The sequence below is a fragment of the Strigops habroptila genome, chromosome 1 (assembly GCF_004027225.2).
Source record: "Strigops habroptila isolate Jane chromosome 1, bStrHab1.2.pri, whole genome shotgun sequence".
NCBI classification, from domain to species: Eukaryota; Metazoa; Chordata; class Aves; order Psittaciformes; family Psittacidae; genus Strigops; species Strigops habroptila.
In genome coordinates, this window is record NC_044277.2 from 23,580,218 (window position 1) to 23,607,395 (window position 27,178).

Consider the following 27,178-nt stretch of genomic DNA (forward strand, 5'->3'; position numbering starts at 1 on the left):
AAGGACTGGCACTCTCACTCTTGTAACAGACATACCTCTTGGATGTGGGGTACATTCAAAAGCTTCTGCATGGACAGCTGTAAAAGACCACTAACATATGTTCAGATATGTTCCCAGGTCCATGAGTGACCAAGCAAGCAGGGCTGCTGAACCCACATCCCTTCTGCAACTAACAGATATGGCCCCTTCCAGTGGACCCTGATGAAGAGCCAACAAACTACGGTTGCTCAGGTGCTAAGGAGAAAGTGCCTGGTAAAGGAGAGCAAATCTCCCACGTAGTCAAGAAACCCATGCAAGCCGCTTGGATTCTATGCAGAAAGCAACAGCTAGAAAACCAAGCATGCATGAAAAGCTTTTTATATCAATGCTTTTTCTTTCTCTAAACAATGCTGTGGTAGCTTTTTAAGCCCTGGTGTAGACATATATATGTTGCCTATCAACAAATTTATTTTTTTAGAGTATTTCTGCGAGTTTTCTTTTGCATTCCTATCACTTCCTCACTTGTTTTGGGAATCTGTTCGTTTTGTTGTAGACAAAAATAGAAGGGGAAAAAAAAAAACAAAAACCACCAACAAAACGAAAACCCAACAAAGAAAAGCTCCGTAATGCTCAAAAGAGATGACCCTGTTGTAGAAAATCAACAGCAGCCCTAAGTGGTGTTTGACTTTGTGCCCTCTCCCCAACAGTGACCACTAGTGGAGGCTTAGGAAAAACAAGTAAAAATAGAGCAATTACGTCTTTATCCCATTAACTGAGTTTCCAGTAAGGCTTCTTTTTTGGGGAGTAGGGAGGAATGTGGGCTTCATGTGATAGAGATGGAAATTGATATGTTCCTTAATAGGCACCAGCTGACAATGAATCCCTAAATTTATCTAATTCCTTTTTTCACCTTTGTACCATGTCAATTATTTTTTGAAAATTGTTATTCAATGATTGAATGATTCTATTAATTATGGCTTTAAACTAGAGAAGGGCAGATTTACATTAGGTATTAGAAGAAGCTCTTTACTGTGAGGGTGCTGAGGCGCTGGCACAGGGTGCCCAGAGAAGCTGTGGCTGCCCCATCCCTGGCAGTGTTCAAGGCTAGGTTGGACGGAGCTTGGAGCAACCTGCTCTAGTGGAAGGTGTTCCTGCCCGTGGCAGGGGGGTGGAACTGGATGATCTTTAAGGTCCCTTCCAACCCAAACCAGTCTGTGATTCTATGATTATTTCAAAATGAATTAAAATATATGTTAGGTATAAATATATGTTACTAAAGTTTTGCTGCCATCTATTTCTGTTCCTTTTATGAATAAAAAGTATACATTGTATTTGAAAAATCATTACACCTGCTTGCTAACCTTTGGGCAGTTAGTTCTTGGCAAACCCACCACAGCCAACTAACCAGCTGACCAGAGCCAAAGATGAACCACGGAAACTTGCTGTTAATCATTTCTGAACACTGCGGTTCTCTAAACTCAGCTCAGGTCAGCGAGTGATTTAACTTCAGTTGCGTCAATGTGGGGTTAGAATTTTACTCTTGGCATAAGAAAAAAAATTGTTAGCAGCAACCAGACCACACTTGGGAAAGAGCCAAGTGACAAATAAAGATTCTCACACCATTTTTATGGAATTGCATTTAACATTCGTAAAGCTGATGTATTATGGTTCTTATTTTCCATGTAACACGAGTAAGAGGCAGTCAAAAGAACATAATGCAGTAATCAGCTTTAAGCATTTCCCTTTTAAAATAAAAACATGGAAATGTATGGGCTTTTTTTCTGCTGTGAAAAAGCACAACATTTGTCTATCTCATGTATTATAAACAACATGTCCAGTAAAACAGGACCATCTGCAATTTCATGTCGTTTTAAAATATTTTGTCAAGCTTATGTTAGTAACATGAATCTTTGGCTGTTAGATATCTTCCAAAAAATCTGTTGCAAAGGTTTTGAGAGTTGCATTAAAATCACATCTACCGTTGCATAATGAAGAGCTTGCACTGATGTACTATTATAAGAGCCAGTATCTGTACGCATACAACAGAACCCAAACCTGGGGAGTCAAATTCAAGAGTGCAGACTGATTCCCAACCCTTCTGGGTTAAAATTGTGTGTTCTGTAAATTTAGTCCCAAGCTGTGAACTTGAATTCAGATGGTTATCTGTAGGCTCTGTCTCAGTTTTCGGTTGAGCTCTGTCCACCTATAACTATTACCAGAGTTTAATATTTTAAGATACCTTAAAAGCTAAATTGCAAATAGATAGGTGATTTTTGAAGTGAAATCAAGATAGAATACAGTGCACTGCTTTTTCTTTCTGTCCCTCTGCTGTACACACCATATAGATGAGACTCAGCAATGACCCTTTCACACCGTATCGTAACAAACAACAGAGCCAGGAAGGCTCAAGCCAAGCTCATTTTCTGATGGATCACTTCTCTGATACTGACACAAAAGGATCGCTGGTTTTGACACAGGAAGGATTTCTGCTCACCATCTGTGTATTCAAAATCTCTTTGGAACTGCTTGAGGGCAATTCCGAATCAGCCAAGGGAAAACTAACAAAATCCATCATTTGTGCTCTGAGTTTTCATATGATGAGAATTCATCATAACCAAGAGGCTGCACTTGTTGTACGCCTAAGGTATGAAAGAATTTGGCAAAGGAGTAGCTACAAGAAGCATGGCCTTTCCCTAGAAATAATGTTTATAACAGAAATTCATATAAACATAGAACAACCTTTTATTTATTTGGTGTTCATCCCGTTTTCATTGCAGAAACTCAGTTCTCTTCCAAACAGCATTCTTTTTCCTCCGTTTCCACAGCCAAACTGCTAGCCAGCAGCCTGAGAAGAAATGGCTCAGAGGCTGAACCAGAAATAACTCTTTGTTTCCTCGGATAGATGTGTCTCATTCTGTCCCTGCGAACATTCATGTCATTTTTAACTTTAGCGTTCATTAAATAATGAATAATGCTGAATTCTAAACTTGTGCTGTTACAAGCAAAAGATGATTCTCTACTCTTTGTTAGAGACTAATCTGATAATTTTTTTTTTTAAGCAAAAACTTCAGAAAGTGCTAAGTTTTATACATTCTGGCTTTCCAAGTGCCACACAGACATAGTGTTTTTGCAGTTCAAAGCATATTACCTTACTAAAAGTTTAGACTGTAGGGTTTGTTAAGTATACAAATCATATTAATCTGGCTTTGTGGAGGGTTCTAAATTCGTACAGAGTGAAAACAGCAGCCAACCTTTGGGCCTTTTGGTTAGAACAGAGACCAGACTTCTAAAACAGAATGCCATATGCAAAGACTATGTTGAAGGAATGTGGTTTTTCTGACACTGAAGAAGCCCAAGAGTTACATCTTAACTATTTTTCTTTCGCCTTCATTTAATTTTATACTTATTTAAGCGTGGCAATCTAAACAGGCATGGCTGTCCTAGACCACAATGTTTTGCTCTGCCTGGGGTAACTAAAGGTGTGAAATTACAAAACCTAAGCTTTCACGCTTCAGCCTTAACTGATTATATGCAGTAATATGGCGAGAAACAGCATCTAGATACACTCTGGCAAAACTAGACATGCCCTCTGAATTTAGAAGTGTTTGAGGTTGGGGGGTTTTTAAACTATAGAGTGAAGAGAAGTCTAAACAATCTCCCAGCCCGGCCCCAGCACTTTGGCTTTGATTCTCCAGAGCACTGCAATTCTGGTGTAGGAAAGCATACAAGATGGATCAACACACAGAGTTTCTCTTCCCTGCTAGAGCCCCTCTCTCACTGGCACAGATTAAAGACTGAGCAGTAGCAGGCAGCAAACATGAGGACAGTCACTCTGTAACTGAGAGTCACCTATGGATGTATTACCCTCCTTGCTTCATTGGCACCCCAATATGACTTAAAACATCCTTTATATTGCTTTAAAATAATCCTGGCAAATAGCTGTAAATCCTGAAAAACTGAAAGCAAAAATTAGTTTGAGACTACAATAAATCATAAATTCCAAATTCTGACAAAAAAAATCCTGTTATTTAATGCATAACATAATCCACTTATGCATAACTTTTCATCCATAAAATGATAACTGGATGCTATGGCGGTATTTGATTCTGCTAATAGATGGACTGGTGCTTCCCAGGATCCTTTCCAGCCCTATTTTTATGATGCTGTACTGAATATCTGAGTGAAATCATCAAGATGTTTGCATAACAGATGTGTATGCCCAACCAACCTGATGTGTTCCAGCTAAGATACTGCCCATAGGGAAAGGCAAACAGAAGGCACACATTTGTGGCTATTTGGGAAAAGAAGATGTTTCAACCTATTAGAGCAATTTGTCATGGATATGAAGGTTAAGTGGGCATTCATCAGGTGCTTAAAGAATGTTTAGGCTGCTAAACTACAACTGAGCTGATTTTATAAAAGGACAAGTTAATTAGACAACCAAAATGCCCTGCCTTGTCACACACTGCCGACCTGCAACTTGAAATAAGCTGCGGATTTTGTGCGTTATGGACAATAACAACAAAAAGGATTTCTGGTTTTAGGCAAATTCCAGCCTTCGGGACAGTGACCGAGAGAGCTTTACATTTTTATTTTTTATTCCTTTGGAGTCTTCAGATTAATAAAATAGAAAGTTTGAACGGCCTGAGAAAGAAGGGAGTGTGCTCACCCTCAGGTGCACAGAGCAAAATAGTCCTCAGCTCCAGACAGGAATGCTTGGGTAGCTGCTCCTAGGCCTTACAGCAGGTTCTACAGGAGCAGCTACAACTTACAAGTGGTCTTCTACTGCTGACTTGACCAAAACCCCTCAACCACCTAGTACTGCACAGTTAAAGATTTCAAAGTTCTCTCCAGTATGAAGAAAGAAAACCAGCATCCTCCTCTGAAGACTCCCAGCAGTTTTCATCCACAAAACAGAAATGCGCATCTATCCTGCCTTTCCGACTTCATGCAGATACAGAGGGGCCTGACCTGGAACAGGGAATCTAAAATATCCACAGATCAACCCACTGCATATATAATTTGCCCCTACTGGAGCAGAATGCTAAACTCCATTTGCTGCAGATTGTTGCCTGTCTATAAAGGCAAATACCAATCAATGTATGGTCTGAAGGGTAAAGGATTGCTTGTGTATTTTGTCCTGATTTATGTATCCATGGATGTTATTTATCACAATTTTTTACTGGATCAACTTCAGTGGATTCGAAGTGATTGAGGATCACCATTTTGAGCCACATTAAAAAAAATACTCTGTAGACTCAGAAGAATCATGAAAGCTGAAAAAAGATGGAGATGTTCTGACAATTGAAAGACAAATTAAGTTTTCAAGTACAACTGCTATCAGCAAACACAATGGAAAACAGGTTCTGAGAACATTCAGCATACCACTGTATCCTCTTCTAAATCCTTTTATAACTAAACCTTTGTAGTTCTTAACCTGGCATCAGAGCAGCAAGAAAAAAAATCCTTAGTCTTTTGGAGACTGCTCGTAATAGTCTAAATGGTTCCTCTTGTGTCTTCCTTTGAAAAACACAAAGACAAATGTGTATGACTCTCCCCTTCCGCAGTATAGCAGTTCCTGTGTTTAGGGCTGGAAAGCGTTTTCTGGTACTGTTGAACACTTTGACACTAGAGAGGACCAAAATAAGATGCAGATACTGAGGTGCTGAGCTGTGAGGGAAACGGGGACAATGTGGAGGACACATTTCTCACAAGTGATGATTGAGATTTTTGCATTTTGACTTGAAAACTAATCTTTCATTTGGTTTGTTTTTACTATTATGCGGCTAACTGAGAAACCAACTAAACTGCAAGATCATTAGGTAAGTGATGTCTGATGTGTTTCCATTAATTCAGGACTTTTGATCCCATAGTTGTTACCTATCATGGACAAAATAAAATCTGTTACAGGGCTTAATACAACTCTTATGTTTTGCTAGCTTGAACTTGCACATCTAAGTGCAAAGAGACTCTAGAACAGACTCCAGTGAAGTGCTCTGAAGAGAAAGATGGGGATGCAATTCTGTGCTTAACCAAAAGCAAGCAAGACAACACGGATCAAAGATACACAAAACACATAAGGTCATTGAGGAGGACTCCTGCTAGACTGCTGCTTTACATGGACCAGGCTAGCCAGACATGGAAATTATTTTCAAGCATGTAATTAGCATCTAGCAACAGACCTGCTACTTGCTTTTCTGATAGGAATGACCAGTAAGTGAGCACCAATATGGGAAAGTATTTTGTCAGGTCCAACAGGCACATAGAAAACCCCCAACAAACCAAAACCACCTACAAAAAGGAGAAATAAGACAAATTTTTGTAGGATGTAGAATTATAAGTTATCAGAACTGCTATAGAGAAATAAAAGGAGATGATACTAGTGAAAGCAGACAAATTAAGAGTACCTTGCTTGACAGGTATTTAATGCCTCTGTTCACAACATTGTCCCTAAGGCAGAATCAGGCACAGCCATCCAAGAGAGAGCTGTTCCCTGAAGGATGCAAAGGAGACAGATTGCTTATTCAAGCAGCCTCCTGTCACTTGCAATTCAAAGCGCCACTTTACTTTCTGAGGTCACTCAGAACTCTCTTGTGACTGAAGTCATAACTTGAATTTTTTTATTCCATATCCTGTTTACTAAGTCACCATGCTAACCTTTCACTGCATCACATGGCTTCTTTTCTATACTACAACAAATCAGCCCTTCTACTTATGTCTTTGTAAGCACATTGTCAAGATTTGTTCCACTTCAACACCAAAGCTAAGCGCTGACCTTGTGGCCTGCAAGCAAGATACCACTGTAGCAGCTCAGTGCACTGGAGATACTGCATGGTTTTCCTTCTCCTCCTCCTTACTGTACTGCGCTCCTGCCAAAAGTTCACTTTACAGGAGAGCGATTCCTTTTGAGAGGGCACAGGGCTGCCGCTATTGTCCTGACTCAGCACGCTCCGAACAGAACAAGGACCAGCCACAGAAAGAGACATCTGCAATGCTTTCTGCAGAACACAAAATAAACAGAGCGAATGTGCAGCTGCCCTGGTAGCAGCAACACAGCCCAGGCCTTTGCTGTTCATGTGGCAGGAACTGCTGCCATGCCTGCATAGGAAGGAAATGTTTTCTTTTCACCAGACCTCTGCCACATCCAAGAACCCCAAAGATAAGATACAGGAGCTGACTTGAGAAGTGGATGGAGCCTGTTAAGATTTTACTTTTAGAAAATAGCCAGTATTCTCCCAATACAGTATACACAGATTTTTCTAGGTTCCTAATAACCTGGAGGTGATTATTACACCTCTGGTAGTATAGAAACCAAGATCCTGAGTTGAACTAATTCAAAGATAAACGTCTTACTCGGAAACAGGAAACTGCAGAATTAACCAAGGTCTGTATCACAAACCAACTTCAAACATGTAAAATAAAAATCACCAAATGAAGGATTTAATGTTGGGTTTGTAAGATTTCTACTATGCTGACAGTTTCCGTGATTAAAAAAAGCCATGATTCTTATTCTCAGAAATTCATGATGAGGCACTGTACACTAACACACAGGATGCTGTTATACAACCAAGCATCTGGGGAGATTAACCCCAAATAAAAAAAACCAATTCTCTGGAAAAAGCAGCTATTTACTAGAACAAGGGTGACGGCAGAATTAGCTACCAGATTTGTGCAGTTGAATCAAGTCGGATGTTTGGAAGTATTACTTTACCAAACAGCAATTCAAACAGAAACGTTTACCTTGCATCTCCTAAGAGATGCACAGTACAACGCTCCCACTAATTTCCCACCAAAGATACAGAGCAGTATCTTTATAGAGGGAGGACTCAAATGACCTGGAACATTCAGGAATATGTTTCTTCACAGTACCAAAGGAAAGGAATTCAGGGAAGCCACGGAGGAGAGTGTCCTAAGCAACATCGTGAATATGAACCATGGCAGCTGTGGGCAACAACAGGGAGACAAGAGGCCAGGAGGAAGATACAGCCAAGCCAAGAGCTGAGTGAAAACCCCTTTGGCTGAGCTGGAGATAAACACCGTGCTAGGGTTCTCTTCGTATGTTGCAAAGCTATCCTCCCACTACCTATAGTCACTTCAACACTCAATCTCAACACACAGTTAACTGATTTCTGTACTACACCTCTATTTCACCAGCCTGAAATTTGACATAATTAAAACAGCTAAAGCTTTTCCTGACAGTTTTCTTGAATTCAAATATATGTGCTCATTCTTCCTACTATAAAGCATCATTACTACTTACAAGAAGTCTGCTCCTTGCACTAAACAGAATTGCTTAACTGGTTTATAAAGCATTCACTGTAACTGCTTTTGGGCACAAACAAAGCAGTCTTTTTATTTTTAACTCAGTAAAGTGTCAGAACTGTCAGAAGTATCCATTAGCACAGAATTTGTCCAAGAAGAATTCTGTCATATTGCTGTTACTACAGGAAAGACAAAAAAAGTAATCTCAGACAAGGACATATGACTTGGCAGACATGTGAAGCAGAGATATCAGCCTAATATTCCAAGAACAAACTTAACTAGTGCCAGCAAGCTGACAGCTACAGTTCATGTGCATCTGCTGTTTCCCATGAACTCCACTTTGCAGAAGTGTGAAGTTAGACACTTAACAATTTTATCAAGTTAAGGCATTAAAGAAAAAACTCAGCACTCTGAACCCATATTAAAAAACCCAAACCTTTAATATGTTCTTTTCCAAGATCTAATATATAAATGCAATGGTAATAATGTACTCTTCCTTTGTAAGCTTGGATGAAATATATTGAAGTCCACTTTTCGCACATTACATAAATAATCATCTAAGGCAACCTAGAAAGGAAGAAAAAAGCTTAATCCATGTGGTGCACACAATAAAATGGACATTAAGTTTAAAAAGCAATACATGAAACCAAATGAGGAACTGCGAAAAGGCTTGATGATTTGCCTGTTTCATTAAGCGGTAGCATAACCATCACATATAGAGGACATATAAAAGGCAGGTTTTGTGAAGAGAAGCATTATCCTTTATTAGACCAAACAGCCAATTTTACAAATAGACAAGATTTTTGGGCCCTTGCATCAGAACAATGGTCTATGAATATGCAAACATCTTGGGCACAGTGATGTAGTTAAAGAAGGATTAGAAGTGTTGATCAAAACTATGAGGTTCCACAAGCAGGCGTTATGATTTTCACAAGTTTTAGGGATCACATCCTCCCCCAGACCAGACACATGAAGCATTAGTTAACCATGCTTAATTTCATACTCTTCATAAACATACTAGCACAGAAATGAGTCCATCACTTAAAGAGTGCATGATATCACACCCACCGTACAGAAAAAAGCAGGATATGCCTTCACAGGAACTTTCTTACTGAAAGATCTAGCCTGAAAGTAAATGGGGTAAGGTGGGAGAAAGAAAAAACAAAACCAAACATACTTATCAGGAGAATATAACATTTCACATTAAACATCAAGTACTATATATAATGGTTAGAGGCAACAGACTGCATTAGGAGCTTCGTCCTCTTTATTTTGGCATACTGAAACTATAATTTTTCATTATGCACAAGCCAGCACCATCCCTCGCTATACACAAAAGGAATTACACAGAAAGTATGCAATGCTGGGAGAGGCCTGCTGAAATTCTTACATGGTTTGACAACCTTACAGTTTACATATAATAAACCAATGTAAATTAGCAGCCTTGTTCCAACAAAGTTCCATGTTACATCTGATTTAACAAATACAGTTTAACCCTCCCCCCCTTGGTAAATTGAGTCCATAATGATCTAGCATAAATGAGAGAAATGTAAAAAGCCAAAAGAAGGGATGCTTAAGAGAAAGAGATGGAGATATACGTAAATATATATGCAGGCTTCTGAAGGGATCATTGTGGGACTGACAGAGCACTTTTACTATATGCTTTAACTCTGATAAACCACACAATTCCTGAAGCAAACTGCAATCATCATTATCTTATTTTGCCCTCTGCTGGTCATCAGTCGCAGCAGCAAGAAGAGCTGACCACGCTTCAGAAACTTTCCTCCGCAAAGTGCCACATTACTACAATATGCTTCATGTAATATTGCTGAGACTTAATTTAGCATGTGAGGATTATATTTCTTCTGACTGTGAAACAGGGCTGGTAACTGTTACCCTCATCCTCCAAAATCTGTGGTCTGTGTAACAAGTGCTGAGATTGTTGAAACCTCTCTGCAAGTTTAAACTTTACCCTACGCGGCAATTCCAACTAAGACAGAGGGTAAACGGCTGAGAAGACCCTCAGGCAAAACAAGATGGTGATTTTATACAGGCAAATAGATGCATTCAAAGACAGCGGCCCATTACATTCATCTAAAGTCCTGAAACACCCAGCAAATGTTGCCAGCAAAAGCCTGTTTCATCCATTAGGGGAGAAAGTATCTTTATCCTTGCATTACCAAAGACCATCCGATTATCACGGAGGTTAATACCCTGTTGTTACCGCCAGTTATTGCCAGTTCAAGTCGTTTGAACACTCTAGAGATCTTGCACTGTCAATTATTCTTCGCTGATGATGCTGGAGGCTGGAAGCAAGTATTCAGACAGGACTTTTCTTATTTTAACTAAGATGATAGAGCCTATCCATTAAAAAAAAACAAAAAAAAGGGGGTTGCCAAGATCAACATTCAGCTGAATAAAATGCTAATGCTGCCCTAATCTGCTTTCCTTGTGTTTATACTTGTTCTGTGTAGTCTCCAATTACATGATCACATTGCATATTTTCCAGAGGACCCTCCCAGAGCAAAACATGGGCAGGGCTCTAGGAATGGAGTGGGAAGAAAGGGGGGCAAGGTTCTGCCTGTTCTCTTCAGAAGCTGGTTTGGCACGTTGGGAGCCAGGGCACCAGCGCCCTAGTTATTATCAAATTATCTGAAAGGCTCTGAAGAACTGAATTCTCTCCCTGCTTCTGCACAAAGTTTCCATGCAATACCATCAACCAAATCTTAAACATCTGGACAATAAATACACATTGCACCTTTTCCATGCCTCCCATCCCTGATATGAGGCGTTTCAGGCCAGGCACTGGCATTTTTGTAAGCCACAACTGCAGTCAAAGTCAATGGGGTTTATACACTGTACATTATGTGTTGAAGGGTGGGCAAAAAAAAAAAGACAGATAGTGGACTGCATTTTCCTCAACTCTGTTCCCTGCTCCTAAGTGGAATAAACAGTTTCCTTGAGCATGTGACAACAAAAACTGAGGCATCGGGTGAAACGCCATGAACAGGTATGCATTACATGCAAATTATAAATAGTCTGTATTAAAAATAAAGCCCAAGGCTATATAATAGTAACAAAAAATAAAAACATTAATCAACTAACTAATCACTGACTGAAGAAACCAGGCATGCCTCATCTTACCTTCAGAAAAATCAAGAAGGGCCCTTCTATCTCTACTGCATAAAATACTGTGATCACAGCTTAATGCTGTAATTGAGGATTATGTTAATGTTGTAAATGGAGAGATAAATCTGGCATTTCTTTCCTTTGAAGTGGTATCTTTTCAGATTGGAAGCATCGAGTGCACATGTAGCTGTAGACATAAACTCTTTACAGTACTTCTTGCAAGTTTGCTTTTCCATATAAAGGCAGACACAGTATTGCTGACAAAACATTCTTTTGCTTTTGTATTATGCACCAACAAGCAATTCAGAATGTAGCTAAAATAAGAGCATAAAAGAAAAATAGAGCAGGACTCTGCAGTTCTTCAGGAATCATTATCCACTGTTCCAAGTAAAAAAAGCTTTTCTTAATTCACGTGGATGGGAGCCAGGAAAGAAATAAACAGAAAGCACCTTTCCCAACATAGCTTCGAGCATGGCTGGTCATGTCAGGGAATGAATCCCTGCTCCCACAGACACGAACAGCAGTTAAAGGCAACATGCTCTGCTTTCCTGGCAGCCATTCCCCGGTGCTGTGAAATACCATCTGCAGAAGTGCTTTCTATGGTGCTGATCCCATGCTGGCATAAAGCTGCATTTAGAAAAGTCTGCTTGAAGTTTCTCTCCCAGTAATAAGGCTTTTAAGCAGTATTTATACAGATGCAACTGGACCTGGCTGTGAGTAAACTGCTTCCTGTACATACAGATAAGTATAATATTCTAACAGAAGTAGTTGTAGTATTTAAAGGGTTTGTGTGGTGGTTTCTGCTGGTTCGATTTCTTTTTTTTTTTAATATATTTAAACTCTCAAAGTAATTAAAGGTAAAATATTTGAAGTGAAGTACGCAGCTGTAAGTCTTCTACCACCACATACGCACAACGCTTTGTGAAGCCTAGCATCAATTATGTTTAATTAAACAAATAAAAGGGAAGGAATCTCACATGTTCTAGATGAATATGGGCCTGGCTGGCAATGTCATAAATTACATCTCTCACGTTTTTCTCTTGCTTGCCTCTTATGAAATCCTCTTGTGAAACTCCATGCTAGACATAGGAAGGAAAATCAAAAAGACAAAAAACCCTCAATAAATATCAAGTTTCCATTTTAGTTTCTCAAAATCCTGTCCCAGCAACCGAACTAATGACACAAGACTGAAACAGCCTAAATGTTTTACCACCGCCCTTTTTAATTCCACGGGGGGTTTTTTGGCCAGTCACTTGAGAAAAAAAATACCAAGATAACAAAGAGAATAGTTGGTGCAGACTCTCTCCACATGAATTTGTCCCCTGAAGACTCTGTGGTCAGTCAGCTAAACAAATCAGATTTTAAAGTTTTGTGAATTTACATCAGTTTAGATGCTCAATTTTTAAAACCAGAACCCAAGAATCAGTATTAGGCAGAAGAAAGCCAGTAACAGCGAACACAGAAGCCACGCTGCCTTATGAGGCAAGTCATTATCTTGGGATCGCTGTGCACCTCCAAGCCTGCCCAAAAAAAACCCCCAACCTAAAAGACCCCAACAAAAGCAACCAACCAAAACTAAACCCAAACCCACTGCCAAAACCAAACCAAAAAACCAGAACCACCAAAAACCCCACCCCCCAAAAAAATAACCAACCCAGACTTATTCTTTGATCACAGTCTTTGACCAATATAAGACATAATACGGTGTATCAGAACCGCACCAGTTGCCTGTTCTCAACCACACTCAGACATATGAAAGCTGTATAGAGGCAGACAGGTAGGCTTCAAAGGAGGCAGAGACTCCAGTAGAACTCTGTGCCTCTTGCCAGCAGCTGAAATGCTTACAGGATGCTCAGTCTGCACAGAAGGGATGCAAGCTGCTTTTACAGTTTCACTTCCGTGGCAAGCAATGACTGTGAATTTTCAGGCTATGTTTGAAAAGCTAAATACTTGGAAGGCCTTCCATAGCATCCAGTTCCAGAAGGGCTGAAAGCCGGGTGCAGCTCCTTTCTGCAGTCTTATAACCCTGACCTATATTAGTATCTATGTTTTTGCAACTACCTGAACTACTAAACTTCAAATCAAAACTTTCAATCGTATTGAAATGATATTCAGAAAATACTAACACAAATGCCTTAAGCAGCCTTAAGCATCACCATAATTATATAAATTTTGGTTAAAAATAAAAAGAACAGCATTAATGTTTAAAGACTGGAGATGAAGGAGTAACAGCCAAGATACCTACAGATCTAGCCAGAGAACATCAATTAAACATTTTAATCTTTAATCCCATTTTACCCAAATTGCAAGACCTGCTAAATTCCAATGCAAATTAGGTGTACAGTTTGAACTGCAGGATTTGCAGGACTACACCATCTCATAGTGGTTCAGAAGCAGGATTTCTCATAGTGCTTCCTTCATGGGGATACGAAAAGAAAAAAAGAGAAAAACAAAATAAAGCAAAGCAACAACAACAAAAACGTGCCATTCCATATGTGTACTTCTACACATTAATCTTGTACATGTTTTGTTTCTGGCCTAATAATTTATGATCTCACACCTAGCATGGAGAGACACAGTTAGAAACACTATCCTGTGCAATTCCAGACAACTTGCTTCTCTTACCAACATACAAATGTCCATGGGAAGAAAGACCTTTTGTCTTGTACAGTGATATGGAGTTGCTCTTAAACAGGTAACTATGCCTTGCGCTTTCCCAATGTGACTGGCTGCGTGGTCAGCATGGACGTCCCTCACACCTGAAATCGCAGAAATAATCTGTTTAGGAACACACTGTCAGGACTTGTGAGGGGTATAGTCTTTCCTGATGTGTATCACAGTCATATTTAAGGAAAGTTAAGTGCATTGGTCCATGATAAAACTGTTCATAAATTGCCTTGAGATCTCATCTCAGAGGTGCAAAGCAGAAGGCAAACTCACTGACTTCCACATTCAGGAGCAAGATGCCTCTCAACTTGTTGCAGTTTCTGCAAAGGGTATACTTAGTAGGGTAGCACCTATTCAGATGCAATACATCAGTACACATACACATGTTCATTGTCATGTCTTTTCCCAGGATAACAGCATTCCAAGAACAGTTTTGTCTGCCAGAAAAATAATTCAAGTGTGAGATTCCTGACAAGCATTAATGCTTACAGCATGGTTTCATGATTAGCTGCAGCCAGTTCAGCAGTACACTGAAGCCCAAGAGAATGGTCCTTCACTTATGCCCGCTGCCCCAAAACTGTATTTCTGCTGCCCCCGTGCGCTGTCATGGGCGATGAGGCAGTAGCATGGCAAACTGAATCTGATCACCAAAGCAACTGAACATTTCTTCAGTCAGATGTTCAGAAAGAGACTTGCAACATTTAACTGATTTCATACTGAGGAAGTGAACATCAGATGTTAAGAGAGAGGTTCCTCATTTCTTCCAAAGAAGAATGTGCTCACCATCTCTCTCTTTCTACTTGCCTCTCTTTTTTTTCTTTTTAAGCTGTTTTAACCTCAGCATTGGCCTTCCATCAGACTACTCTGATAAGGAAGAGGAATATATAGCTACTATAATACTAAATACTACTAAATAATAATAATTCTCACCCTTCTTTTATATCTGAAGTCATACAGGGAATAAGACTTCCATAATGCAACGGACACCTAAAAGAACGTTACCTTTTTCTCATTGCAAACGAACAGTCCTTTCCCCTTCTGTGACTCTTCCATCAGACATGACACAGATACTAGCTCTTAACCACAAGGGTCCTATCATCTTTGTCACATTTTTCCTAGCTATTCAATCATTGAGTGTCAACCTACTTTCAGGAAGAAGAAAAGATTCAGACCCAAATGTACATCATCAGCAAGGAAAGTTGGAAGTCAGCTGTTACAAGATAACCAGTGTATATCACTGCAACATAGAACAGCTGCAGAATAAACTACAGCACTTGGTGTTCTGACAAGTGGGACAATCAGAAAACAGGGTGAAGAGTTGAATTTACCACAAGGAGCAGGAAAAGAGAAAACAAAGTAACAAACAACACAGCAGTAGGAAGCTGCACTTCAATGAGCTTTCCTCTGAGCAGCTTCTAAGGAAAGAACAGAGTTCTAGGACAGGTGTGGTGCAGTTCCAGATTTATGGTTGAGCATTCAAAAGATATCTGAAGTATCACCTAAGACAACTTCTACTGACATTAAACTCCAGTGGAAAAAGAGCAGGCTTTTTATAAACATCAGTAAATACTGTACCTGCACTTGGAGTCACCAATAAAATTTAAAAGGGGAAAATGCCTACCCAGCATTTCCAAGGTGAGGTACAAGAGAGCACTCTGAGTGTTCTCAGCATACTTTTCAAGCTCCTGGATATTGCGGTACGCCCTGTCATCCAAATTCTTCTCCTGTAATATGAACACAGAACTCCAGTAAAGTGTAAATAGAACTGCTATTTGCACAAGTTTATTACTCAGCCGTGTCAGCCTAATTCACTGTTAGACTTAAAAAAGGACAAAACTAAGAGACAGAAAAACAGCATAAACGTAGACGTAAGTAGTTATAGCAAGTCTAACATACCCAAATAACTACATGCAACTGCCGCCAAGTTTGGTTACTGGAGCAAATATAACTTTTTGCAATAACAGGAAATCAGAATTCTTCATAAAAAAAGAAAGATACAGCCAGAACAAAACATCGTATGATATTCTTACACTATGGGGTTGCCAATTTTAATTTTCATCAGAAGCACAGAGAAATTTAGGTAAATAGGGATGTATTTCTTAAAACATGCACTGAAATCAATCCATCAAATACACACAAGTTTCAAAGTCATATGCAAATACACCCAAAACCATAACATCCTCCATCATTCTTCCTTTCCTAGTGGCTCTTGTTAAAACATACCAGTCTTGCAATTAAAAAACCCCTCTGAAATAGGAATGACACTCCACGAGTAACGGACCATCAATTTTCTCAAGGTATAACTTCATGAGACACTAACTTTAGCAGCAAAGCTAGCTTAAGAAATCCCTGCCCTCAGCTATTCATTCTTGCCCTTTCAAGCACCACTGTACCAGTGAAACTATTCCTCTCAGGTTTTTTCCCAAGAAAAGTGTGGACATTTTCAAATGAATGTGATTGGAATGCTCTTATTTACAGCATTGCTTAGAAAAAACTCCACAGCCATGCTAAGGAGAAGCAGGAACGTGTGGCAGAAAGGTTCAGATGGGTCATTTAATTTTTGAGATTTCACACCCATGACTCACCACTACAGAAGGTTGTTCAGGGGCAAAACTGACATTGTAAGAAAAGGTGAGGAAGAACAAGATGATGCCAACGCAACGTAGTTTTCCAAAATTCTTAACAGTTGTGTGTAGAGACCTTACTACTTAATCCTGTAGGATGGAACTTCCCTCACTTACATACAGAAAGGTATCTAAGTGTAATTCCCAATGGATTACCTCTAGGCGTAACCATTTCAAATCAGCAAGAGAGACCAGCAACAGAAAACATGAGCACAGATATTACCAGAGCAGAGAACAAGAAAATGTGGACTCACAGACTACATCTATTTTAAAGCAAAACTAAACAGAGGATGCTATCAGCCGTTTTGGCTAGAAAGAACAGAACTTATGAGCAGGGATATCAAAAAGGAAACACAGCAGTATCATTCTTAAAGAGAAAACTACTGTCTGGAAAAGAGTAATTACTTAAGCTGTTGTTTTACACGCAAACACACAAAAATAAGAGGGAAAAACCCAACTGTGACTAAAACCAGAATCAGACTTTGAACGGTAAACACTTACTCTTTCATCAATGATCTTCATAAACCACATTTTAGTCAAGTTATGCCTCTTCACAGCCTGAAAATGATCAAATAAAACATCCTATTAATGTATACAAAGTGATGATAGGACTGCACTCTGAAAGAAGGCTGAAATATATTTTAGATAATACTCTTCTTACAAGGATTGTATTTACTGGGTTAAATCAAAGTGGAAAATTAGAATTTTCTTCAAATACAAAGATTTTCAACTGGCTTTCGTTACAACCTGTTGCCACAAAAAGTGAAATGTTGGCCATCAAGCCAGCTAAGTGAGAGCATCTATTTAAAAATATTTTTTGAAAGTCATTTATTCTTTTATGAAGTCTTACATTCCCACAACGTATTTGCAGATAATTACGTCCAAAGAGAACACAGGTTCTTTGGGAGTCAAGCAATAAGAAGACTGCCTCCATAAATTTTCAAGAAAACATCAGTACAACATACCAATACATACTGTAAAGACAGCATCCTAATCAAGTAATACAATGAATATTATGGGTTTATTTTAAAAAGTATCCCACAGCATCTCATATTTCCACATTCTTCTTTTGGCTCTTATCTTGTATTTTACTTCCTTCCTATACCACTTCCTTCTATCCAATTTACCTTCAATCCTCTTACACAGGCTGAATTCTGCAGACCACATTGTCAGAAAGGCTGCCATCACACATACAGATATTTACAAACAAAACTTACGGAGCAGATTTCTCACAATCTCAGCCTTTATGGCTCACTTTTAACTTCTTCTTTACATCTGTTATATTTGTAAATATTTTTTCAAGGTTCGTCAAGACTAGATCTTCTTGTTGATTCAAGAAAACCTGCTTGAGGAAGCACTTGGTATGTGAAAAGGCTAATTTTAAGTTACAACTACAAATGTCTGTTGTGCTTCTCACTTGCTAGTCTTGAGTATTATTTTGTAAATTAAATCCTTGAAACAGTCACAGGTCAAGACTTAAAGCACCAAACTGAGTTCTCCTAAATTTCCTGATTTGTACATTAGATCTATTTTGAGCTACCTTCGTTCAAACACACAGCTCCTCATTTTTCAAGTTCCGGAAATTGGCTTCTGCCACTGAAATGTAGAATTAGGCCTCATTCTTCATACATTAAAAATGGACACATAAGTAAGAACACGTATCATACAGTTGTTACGTAAGTTTATAGTAAAGTCGTTGGGAGATGAGCTATTACTAATCCTAGAAATACTATTAAAGGCTATTTATACACTTTACTAGTGCATAAAACTCTTGGAATCCAAATGTGAGTATTCTGGGATATACAAAACTTCAGGAACACATTTAACGTGATAAATTAGTATTTATTCTGGAAATTCAAAACTGTCCTCACACAAACTCAACAGTACGAAAACAGAGTACATAAAATCTGCTGTGCTAAATTCTGCTAACAGCTCTGCAATAGTTGTGAGCTCAGGTGTCTTTCCAAATCTTTCTTTCTAAGAACTGCAATGACACTCTGGAACATTTGTGAAGCCATGCTCTTCAAATAGGTCATTGCTGGGGTATTTGCTGAAATGTAGAAATAAAATCACATCTTGAGTGCAAAGGTCACCAGGTCAGGTTGGACTGTTGGTTCGCTCCAGCACTCTGCAGCGTTCGGAGCTACCAGAGCTCCTAGAAACACTTTCTGAATTATTTCCAGGTATCTCGTTTCACAACCAGTTCTGTTCGGATTGTCTTATACTGGTCTTCCTTTAGGGAAATCATATGTGAAGTGAAATCTTACCAAAGAAAGGCCAATTCTTTCTTCCACTTGAAAATCAATTTTCTGTTTTGTGAGAAAGGAGTATGACTGGCAGTCTTAGCTGTTCGGAAGGGTTGCAACTGATACCTCAATATATGAATGATTCCTATCTAAATGTTGTACTGGTTTTGGCTGGGATAGAAATAGATTTCTTCATAGTAGCTTATATGGGGCAACGTTCTGGATTTGTGCTGAAAACAGTATTGATGACACACTGACGCTTTCGTTCTGCTGAGCAGTGCTTACACAGTGTCAAGGCCTTTTGTGCTGCTCACACTGCCCCACCAGCGAGCAGCCTGGGGGTGCACAAGGAGCTGGGAGGCAACACAGTTGGGAGAGCTGAGCCTGACTGACCAAAGGTATATTCCATACCATATGCCATCATGCTCAGCAATTAAACTGGGAGCGAGGTTGGCCAGGACAGGGCCTCTGCTCAGAGACTGGTTGGGCATTAAAACACAGACCCCACATTGATACACACACAAGCAGCCTGAAATTAAAACTGGTCCAAAGAATATATACAATCATATCCAAAACTAACTTGTACCTAACCCACTCAGACAATTACATGAGAGGATATCTGCAGAAATAAAAATAAATTAAGCTACAGTAAAGCAAGTTCCTCCTTGGAAAGGAGACAAAAGCATTTCAGGAGAAAACAGTCTTCTTCCTGGGAAGCTTGCCATATGCTGGAAGAGAGACAGAAAGAAGGAAATAAAAAGCAAAGGCACAGAAAGATTGACATGCCAAATGACCAAATCTGCATTTTAATGCCTGCATTAAAATATCACCCTAGGTGCATCTTCAATTCCCATAATCCCATAAAAAGATTCACAACATTTGCCAGTCTTCAGTCTAACTGCATGAGCTGGAGACACCTATGAATAGTTCTGGTCCTCCTAAAAGTGACTGTAACAGGTGTTTTATTTTACTTCTTTGCTTTACTGATGTTTTCTCTTAGTCAAACAAAGTGTATCTTGTTTAAATCCCAATTTAATCTAAACATGAGTGTTGATAGACAGGAACAAATGCTCACTTATGCTTTATTTCACATTTGAAGGAGGAAAAGTCAGGGAGAGGCCACATTTTCAGCACTGCCAAAATCGGTGAAAGAGGATTTGAAAAGGCCTCATTTCTGCGGTCTCAGAGGTGCAGCAGCGTGGATGTGAAATGGTCTAATCCCACAGGAACTGCACTGTTCTAATCCAGCGTTACAGTAAGTGTCCTGCTTTTCCCAGGATTTTAACAGAAACAATGCAGATGAATACTTGGGTGAAGACCAGACATTTCACTGCCTGCTTTTCAGCAGCCCATAAACCTGCCTACAGGATCTATGTCAACTGTATTCAGCTCTTGAGATCTAGACAAAGAGCAGCTTTTCCTGTTCAGGAGCTCAGAGATCTTTAATTTAAATGCAAGTTCTGATCTTACAGAGGCCTTACGGTACCTGCTCGTTTCAAAGGTTCTAAGGCTTGCTGGGCCCTAAGATGACAAGTTAGCAATGTATGGAATTTCCATTCCTGAGGAAATTAAAAACTTAACTCAATGTGACCCTGACAACCTGATCTAAGTTCAATGTTACCTTCAAGAGACAAGTTGGACTAAATGACAAGAGAGCCCAACCAACTACATTATTATGTGGTTCTGTATCACCATCAAGGGAAAACCCACTTATACTGCCTTCAGACCTTCAATCTTCCATCAAACAGACCAATGATGGTCCTAACTAGAAACAAAAATTTTGGGAGAAAGCCTCTGTTTCTTTGGCCATGAGCAGCAGAGGAACAGATCTACGGGTGTACTTTATGAGTTACGTTCTAGTGCCTGCAAAACTCAGGCATCTTGGTAAAAATAAACTGTTAAGTTCACAAGTACATTCCCTGTTACTCAATGCATTAAGTTCACAAGTACATTCTCTGTTACACAATTCACGCAAAAGGATCTGTGCAAAACATAATACACAAACAGAAGTCGTCAAGCACCTCTTGATGGGAGAAGACTGTATTAAGATCCTCCCTACTACCCAATAACTGCATATGAAGCTCTTGAGCTTTTCCTCATACCCTACTTGCTACTTCAACCTCTGTGCTTAGCCTCCTATCTTTTTGTACAGCTTAATCTCTTCAGGTAGGACCAGCACTGGCTCAGGCAAGTATACTTATGCACTTCACTTTGTATCAGTTTACAGTTTACCACAGTTTACTCTGTCCTTCACCTAAACAGAAGAGAAAAAAGCAGATGGTTCACAGAAGTCTGGCCCTCCAACTAGGTCCTAAATATCCTCCTACTTCAACTCTGCTCTTTGGTTGTAGGCAACTTACAGTATCAGACACAGACACAAGCACAATTTACATTATCTGTTTTATATAAAATAATGTTGTTAACTAAGCAACACAGCACACACAAAATAATGTCATCATATCTCACAGTAATATTTTAGTTAAGTGAATTGTAGGGCAATAAAGGTGTATTTTACCCTCCACAGTTCTGTAGCAATCGGCTGATGTGGTGGGTTATCACAGTATATGCCTTCCACAGCATCCCTCCAGAACTGCATTCGCATCAGACCTGTAGTCTTCTGAGTTATGGAGTCTTTAATCTGGAAAGGATACATCTAGAGTGAAATTCAGCATCTTTAAGGCACTTGGTCTATCTACACAAAAAGACAGACACAGGACATAGCCAAACTCAGTAGGGAAAGTGCTCGGTTCTGAATTCACAGTTATCCACAGAATCTCAGAATCATTAGGGTTGGAAGGGACCCCTGGACCTCTGGAGATCAGCCAGTCCACCCCCCCGCCAAGGCAGGGCCACCTAGAGCAGGTTACACAGGAACACGTCCAGGTGAGTTTTGAATCTCTTCAGAGAGGGAGACTCCACAACCTCCCTGGGCAGCCTGTTCCAGTGCTCTGCCACTCTCAACATAAAGAAGTTCTTCCTCATGTTGAGGTGAAACATCTTGTGTTTTAGTTTATGGCCATTGCTCCTCATCCTGTCGCTGGGCACCACCAAAAGGAGTCTGGCACCATCTTCTTGGCACCAGCCTTTGAGATATTTATATGCATTACTGAGATCCCTTCTCAGTCTTCTCTTCTTTTCTCTACACTAAACAGGCCCAGCTCCCACAATCTCTTCTCACAAGAGAGATGCTCCAGACCCCTGATCATGCTTGTGGCTCTGCTTTCCTCATAAAGCATATAAAACTACAGAGAGTAAAAAAAGTCTTCACCTGACTTTGAAGCCCATGGTGGTTAAGTCCTGTGTGACCCTCACCTTAGCTGTCTTCCCAGAAGGAAAAGAAGCAGCGATAACAGCAGTGAGGGCGGGCAGCACGATCAGTTGCCAGCACAGCCCACAGAAGTTGTTCAGGGGCTCTGCTTGTTCAGCACATTTCTTGGACCACTCCTTTCTGGCAAGCATTACCAACCTGCCTGGTTGCACTGGCAGTTTCTGGCCACCTAGCAAAGTGGAGAGACTGCAGCCACCTCCCTCCCACAACTCTGTAATGACAAACTTCCCTCCCCACAGCCTTTGCATCACGTAGCTTTTGCCAACTGATTATATCATCCAACTTTTTAACAGACCTTCTACAGATAGGATTTAGCTGCATTTAATTGATTCAGTCACTGCATTTGGGGCCAGGACATAGATGCAATCATGTAACAGCATCAAGGACCACAGCCTGCTCGTTATCATTCGATTTTAAAATGCATGATGAAGAGGAAAGTCAGCAAAACTATATACATAAACAAAACAAATTGGGGGAGGCTGGCTGCTTTCCATGGGCCATTCAAAATTAGAGGTCTGTATTGCACTATTGAAACTGTTATTTTACACTTTCAGAGTTCACAAATGTATTTTAATACCTGCCTGAGCCAGTTCCACATTGAAGGCTCTCAAGGCAAAAGCAGAGGTTCGAGACTCCGCAGGCAAGAGCAGAGAACACAGAAACCCTTCATAGTCACGCTTTCTGTGAAAGGATGAAAAAAAATACATATATTATTTATAGCTCTATGTAAATCGGATGTACTGTGGCTTAGCACTGAACTCCTAGAATAGTAGCAAAAAGTTACAGTTCACAACTCTGACTTTGCAAAAGCAGCAGCTTTTAAGCTTATTTTAAAATAAGACAAACTCCAAGAGAGAGGGGATGCTGCCTGAACTCCCTGCGCACCTCTCAAATCCAGGTCTCAATATATTTGGCTAAAGGCATGAAATAAGGCTATGGCATATTTGCAAATAGAATCCAGATTGTCCAACTTCTAGACTTCTGTTCCAAACATGAAACCACATTTCTTTAAAAGCTTGTGCTTTGGAGCCTGGCAGAAGAGCACTTGCTTAACCAGTAAGGTTTTGTATATTGGCAACTATATTCAAAACATAAGAACTCTGCGCCTTGTCAGATTCACCACAGGTAACTGGTTGCCAGTCTAGAGTGATATGCCTCTGGTTGGCCACTTGCGTGTGCCATTAAATTAAAAACAATCACAGTGCACAGATCATAAATTCATAAATCATACATAACCATAGCTAACGAAGACACTTGGTCACCTCTTTTCCAGAGGTGAATTGCTTGTTTTGAACAACATTTTGGTGTACTTTGATAACCCTGTAACCTGATTTGTCATTAGAACAAGACCAGCAACTCAAAAGTTTCACTTTGAGAATGCAGAAGCAGGTGCCAAGGAAAAGACATTTACTTGTTTTCATGAAGTCTGCTGTTCTTGCATGTACTCGTATTTCTTTTGAATGTGAGCTTAAAATAGCAAGGCCAAACTAAAACCACAGGTTATTAGGGTTGCTACTTTTAGCATCAAACAAAAAGGATCTGAGATTTAACAGAAGTTCTTACCCCTACAATATGCAGCAGCTGACAACCAGCAAGTGCTTTAGAGTTTTCACAACAGTCATGAAACTCGTTTTAGAGCTCGATGCAAATACAGAAGCATCAACAAAGAAATTACATTTGCTAATTCTAGCAGGCTGTAAAGACCACCTGCATATTAAAGAACAGATGCATCAAACCTCCCTCAAGACACCTTCTGAAAAGTATTACCAGCTCAAAACCTAGTATTTTTTTCAAGGCTGACTGCAGTAATACCCAGTATTGCCCACCCTGGGCAGAGCTGCAACATTTACAGCCACATTTTCCAAGTCCCAGTTATATATTTTGCTTGGGTTATTCAAACACAAAAACACCTCTACTTCCAGAAAGGAAACATAGAAACACATTACACAAAGAATACAGCAGCACAATAGAGAAATCTGTCTTCCTTACAGTAACGGTGTTGGCATGTTGGTTTGCTGTTTTGATTTTCAATTACTCTAAGCTTAAAAATTAATGTAGCAGAAAAATAGTTAAGAAAAAAAAGGCAGAAAGAAATGTGAATTTAATGCTGACAGTGCACTCCTGGACATTAACAGCAGAAAAGCAAATCCATTAAGCCTCAGCCTGTAAAGTAAAATTTATATTACTATAGATCATGTTCCACCCCAAATCTCTTTGTGTAAGAAATGAGGAAAGGATGGAATAACCTTAAGTCTGGTATTGAGTATTTTTCAGTTTCCCCCTCAAGTAAGTGCAAGATTACACATGAACCTACAGATTGAAGAAAAGTTGGCTATGACCATTACTGGACTTTCAGTGTAATCGGTTTCTTCCACGTTATAAACTCCCTGATACCATCACACCACAAGCTTGTCTTCCAGAGCAGACATCATAAACAGCAAGAGATAGAAAAATTACCTACCAGGGAAACATATTTTTAATCAATTAGCTCAAAGCTACATTTAAGAGTTGTTTAGCAGAAAAAAGAAAACCAAAGAGGAAGGCCATCTTGCATATTGAAAGAAGTTGCACAAATCTACATCATTAAATTGTAACTCAGTTGTTCCTCCTAATGTGTGGGAGACTCAAATTCAGGACTGGTGAGTTACTGATGCTTGCATAGCCTCAAGCATTTTATTTCTGCTTGAATAGTAAGTCCTTCCTCTTGCTTTTTACAACTTGATTCCCATACAGTATATCAGCTATTGTGAACAGCAGCTTCAATTAAATGATGCCAAAAGCATAACCACCTTTCATATTCTTATTTTTGAATGCTTGTGTATTTTTACAAGTAGTCATTTTTGATCTAACATAAAAAAACAACAACAAAAAAAGTTTAAATTGAACTATCTCAGCTCTTGTGCGTTGGAACCTTATTATTCTGCTCACAGTTGTTTGTGAAAACATTTTACCTGTATATACTAACTTTACCTGTATATTAACTGTACACACAGCCTCTTATCTCCCCAGTAACAGGTAAACAAATGCTGAGTAGAGGAACAAGGAAAACAAAGCTGTAATCTCAAATTTTATCACGGAAAATGCAACCTGGCTATGCATTCCGATGCATCACTAAAGGCCTGCTGCTTGGTGCTGCACAGGAAATGTCAGGTTGTCACAGATCTTCCATTAGCTTTCCTACTTCAAACACTGATCATACATATCTTTGTATCTTTTACAAGCATCAGTTCAGAGAAGATAATCCTGTCCTGCTCTTTCTATACATGCTTGGAAGCTTTCTCCCTGCTTTGGTCAGCCATCTAGAACAACCATATCTAAAGAGAAAATACTTACATCTTTACAAATAGACTTGTTTAATTGTTTACTTTGTACCTCTGAACTCCTGTGGACTAGAAAGCAGCAAAGGGGCCCTGTCCTGTATGTTGTTCACAGCCCAGGAGCCAAGCAGGTAACACTGCCCGGCCTGGAAGTGTGTGAGCTGCGCTCCAGCTCCTCTTGGAGCATTTTGGATTTGACCAAAAATGTATGCTTTTGACAACACAGACCTCTCCCCGTCCTGCAGTTGGGTCAGAGGAGCTGCATGAGCTGTCTGTCCAGAGGATTTCCCCTGCTTTTGCTCACTTTTCCAAGGAGCACTCTGGGAGCCTGGCTATTCCCCAGCAGCCAGGGTCTGAAAACACCCATTATTTTTAAACACCCACTTCGGTGATCTTTGTCTCCAAAAAGCCGAGACAATGAAATAGAAACGTTATTCCAGAAGAGCAGCTGTGAAAGAAGCTGAGGGAAGGAGATCGCCTTCAGGAACCTGCAGGTTAAACCATCCATGCAGCTTTAGTATCTGCTACTCTCCGCTGCTCCCCGCCGGAGGCGGCGAGGTCCCGGACCCACCGCGGCCACCGCGCACCGCAGGGGTTATTTTCGCGGCCAGGCGTGCCCGAGGGCAGGCGGGGGGGAATTCCCGTCACCTTTTCCAGCGAACGCGGCACCTTCTCCGCAGGAGGAAGCGCTGGCAAGCCCCCTGCGCGGAGCGGAACACCCGCGCCTGAGGCCTCCCCCCGCACTCACCGCACCAGCTCGGCGCAGTACTGCACCGCTCCGCCGGGCTCCGGCCGGCTCCAGCCCGCCGCCGCTGCCCGCCCGCCGACAAGCCCCGGCCGCGGGGCCCCGCCGCGGGCACCCGCTGCCCGCGCCGGCCGCAGCCCGCCCCGCGCCATGGCGACAGCCGCCATGCTGCCTGCCCGCCGCGCCGCGCCGCACCACACCGCCCCTCCCGGCAGCCACCCGGCCCCTGCGAGCGTCTCACGGAGGAGGCACCGGTAGATGGCACCCGAGAATGCCGGGGCGCGGCTCGGCGCGCTGTGGGGCCCTTTGTTGTCCTGCAAATGGCGCCCGACCTGCCCTCCGTGCCTCAGTTTCCCGCCCTCAGGCTCCCAAGGCGGGCGGTTCGAGGTGGATCCCTCCGCTCCCCGGGAAACCAGGCACTTTTAAACCGGTGCGCAGAGAAACTGCGGAAGGCGAACTGTGAAAATCGCCTGGCTGTGGGCAGTGTGGCACAGGAGGTGTGCTGGAGCGGCTGTGGGACTGGGGGAGGACTCAGGCTGGTGTGCTGCTTGAGGCAGCGGAGGAGAGCAGTTCTGCAGTGCTGACCCCGGGGCTCAGTCCTCAGTAAAACATGTTTTGCGTCAGGGCCCTATTTCCTCCTCTTGGCCGGGAGAGGGACAGCTCATACTGCACGGGCTGGCTGGAGTTTAGTTAGAGACACAATGGTCCTGTTAGTCCTCCAGTCACGGACAGAGTGGTCATGCTCCGTCAAAGGTTGGCCTGTATGGGGATAAGTCAGCAAATTCATACAAAAGTGCCACCATGCTTAAAAGCAGTTTCATCTTAAAACTACTACAGCCCAACCCAGTTGTTGGTACAAGCAACAGCAGTCTGGCTTTTCT

The 27,178-nt window shown here is 40.8% G+C and overlaps 1 protein-coding gene across 14 annotated transcripts in view; it reads right to left on the reverse strand.

Annotated features, from left to right (window-relative positions):
* The window catches only part of NDUFAF6 (NADH:ubiquinone oxidoreductase complex assembly factor 6), a 47,142-nt gene extending 20,444 nt beyond the window's left edge, over positions 1–26,698 (reverse strand). The window contains exons 1-9 of one of the 14 annotated variants that reach the window (XM_030483548.2): positions 26,301–26,536; positions 22,817–22,916; positions 21,423–21,545; positions 17,163–17,219; positions 15,659–15,761; positions 13,996–14,129; positions 12,348–12,449; positions 9,310–9,366; positions 8,678–8,808 (exon numbers count right to left, since the gene is read on the reverse strand). In XM_030483548.2, the coding sequence (XP_030339408.1) occupies positions 8,680–8,808; positions 9,310–9,366; positions 12,348–12,449; positions 13,996–14,129; positions 15,659–15,761; positions 17,163–17,219; positions 21,423–21,545; positions 22,817–22,916; positions 26,301–26,464 (969 nt within the window). In that variant the 5' untranslated portion in view covers positions 26,465–26,536 and the 3' untranslated portion in view covers positions 8,678–8,679. The other 13 variants (XM_030483589.2, XM_030483580.2, XM_030483636.2 and 10 more) reach the window with 13 other exon arrangements.
* Between the last annotated feature and the right edge of the window lie 480 nt (positions 26,699–27,178).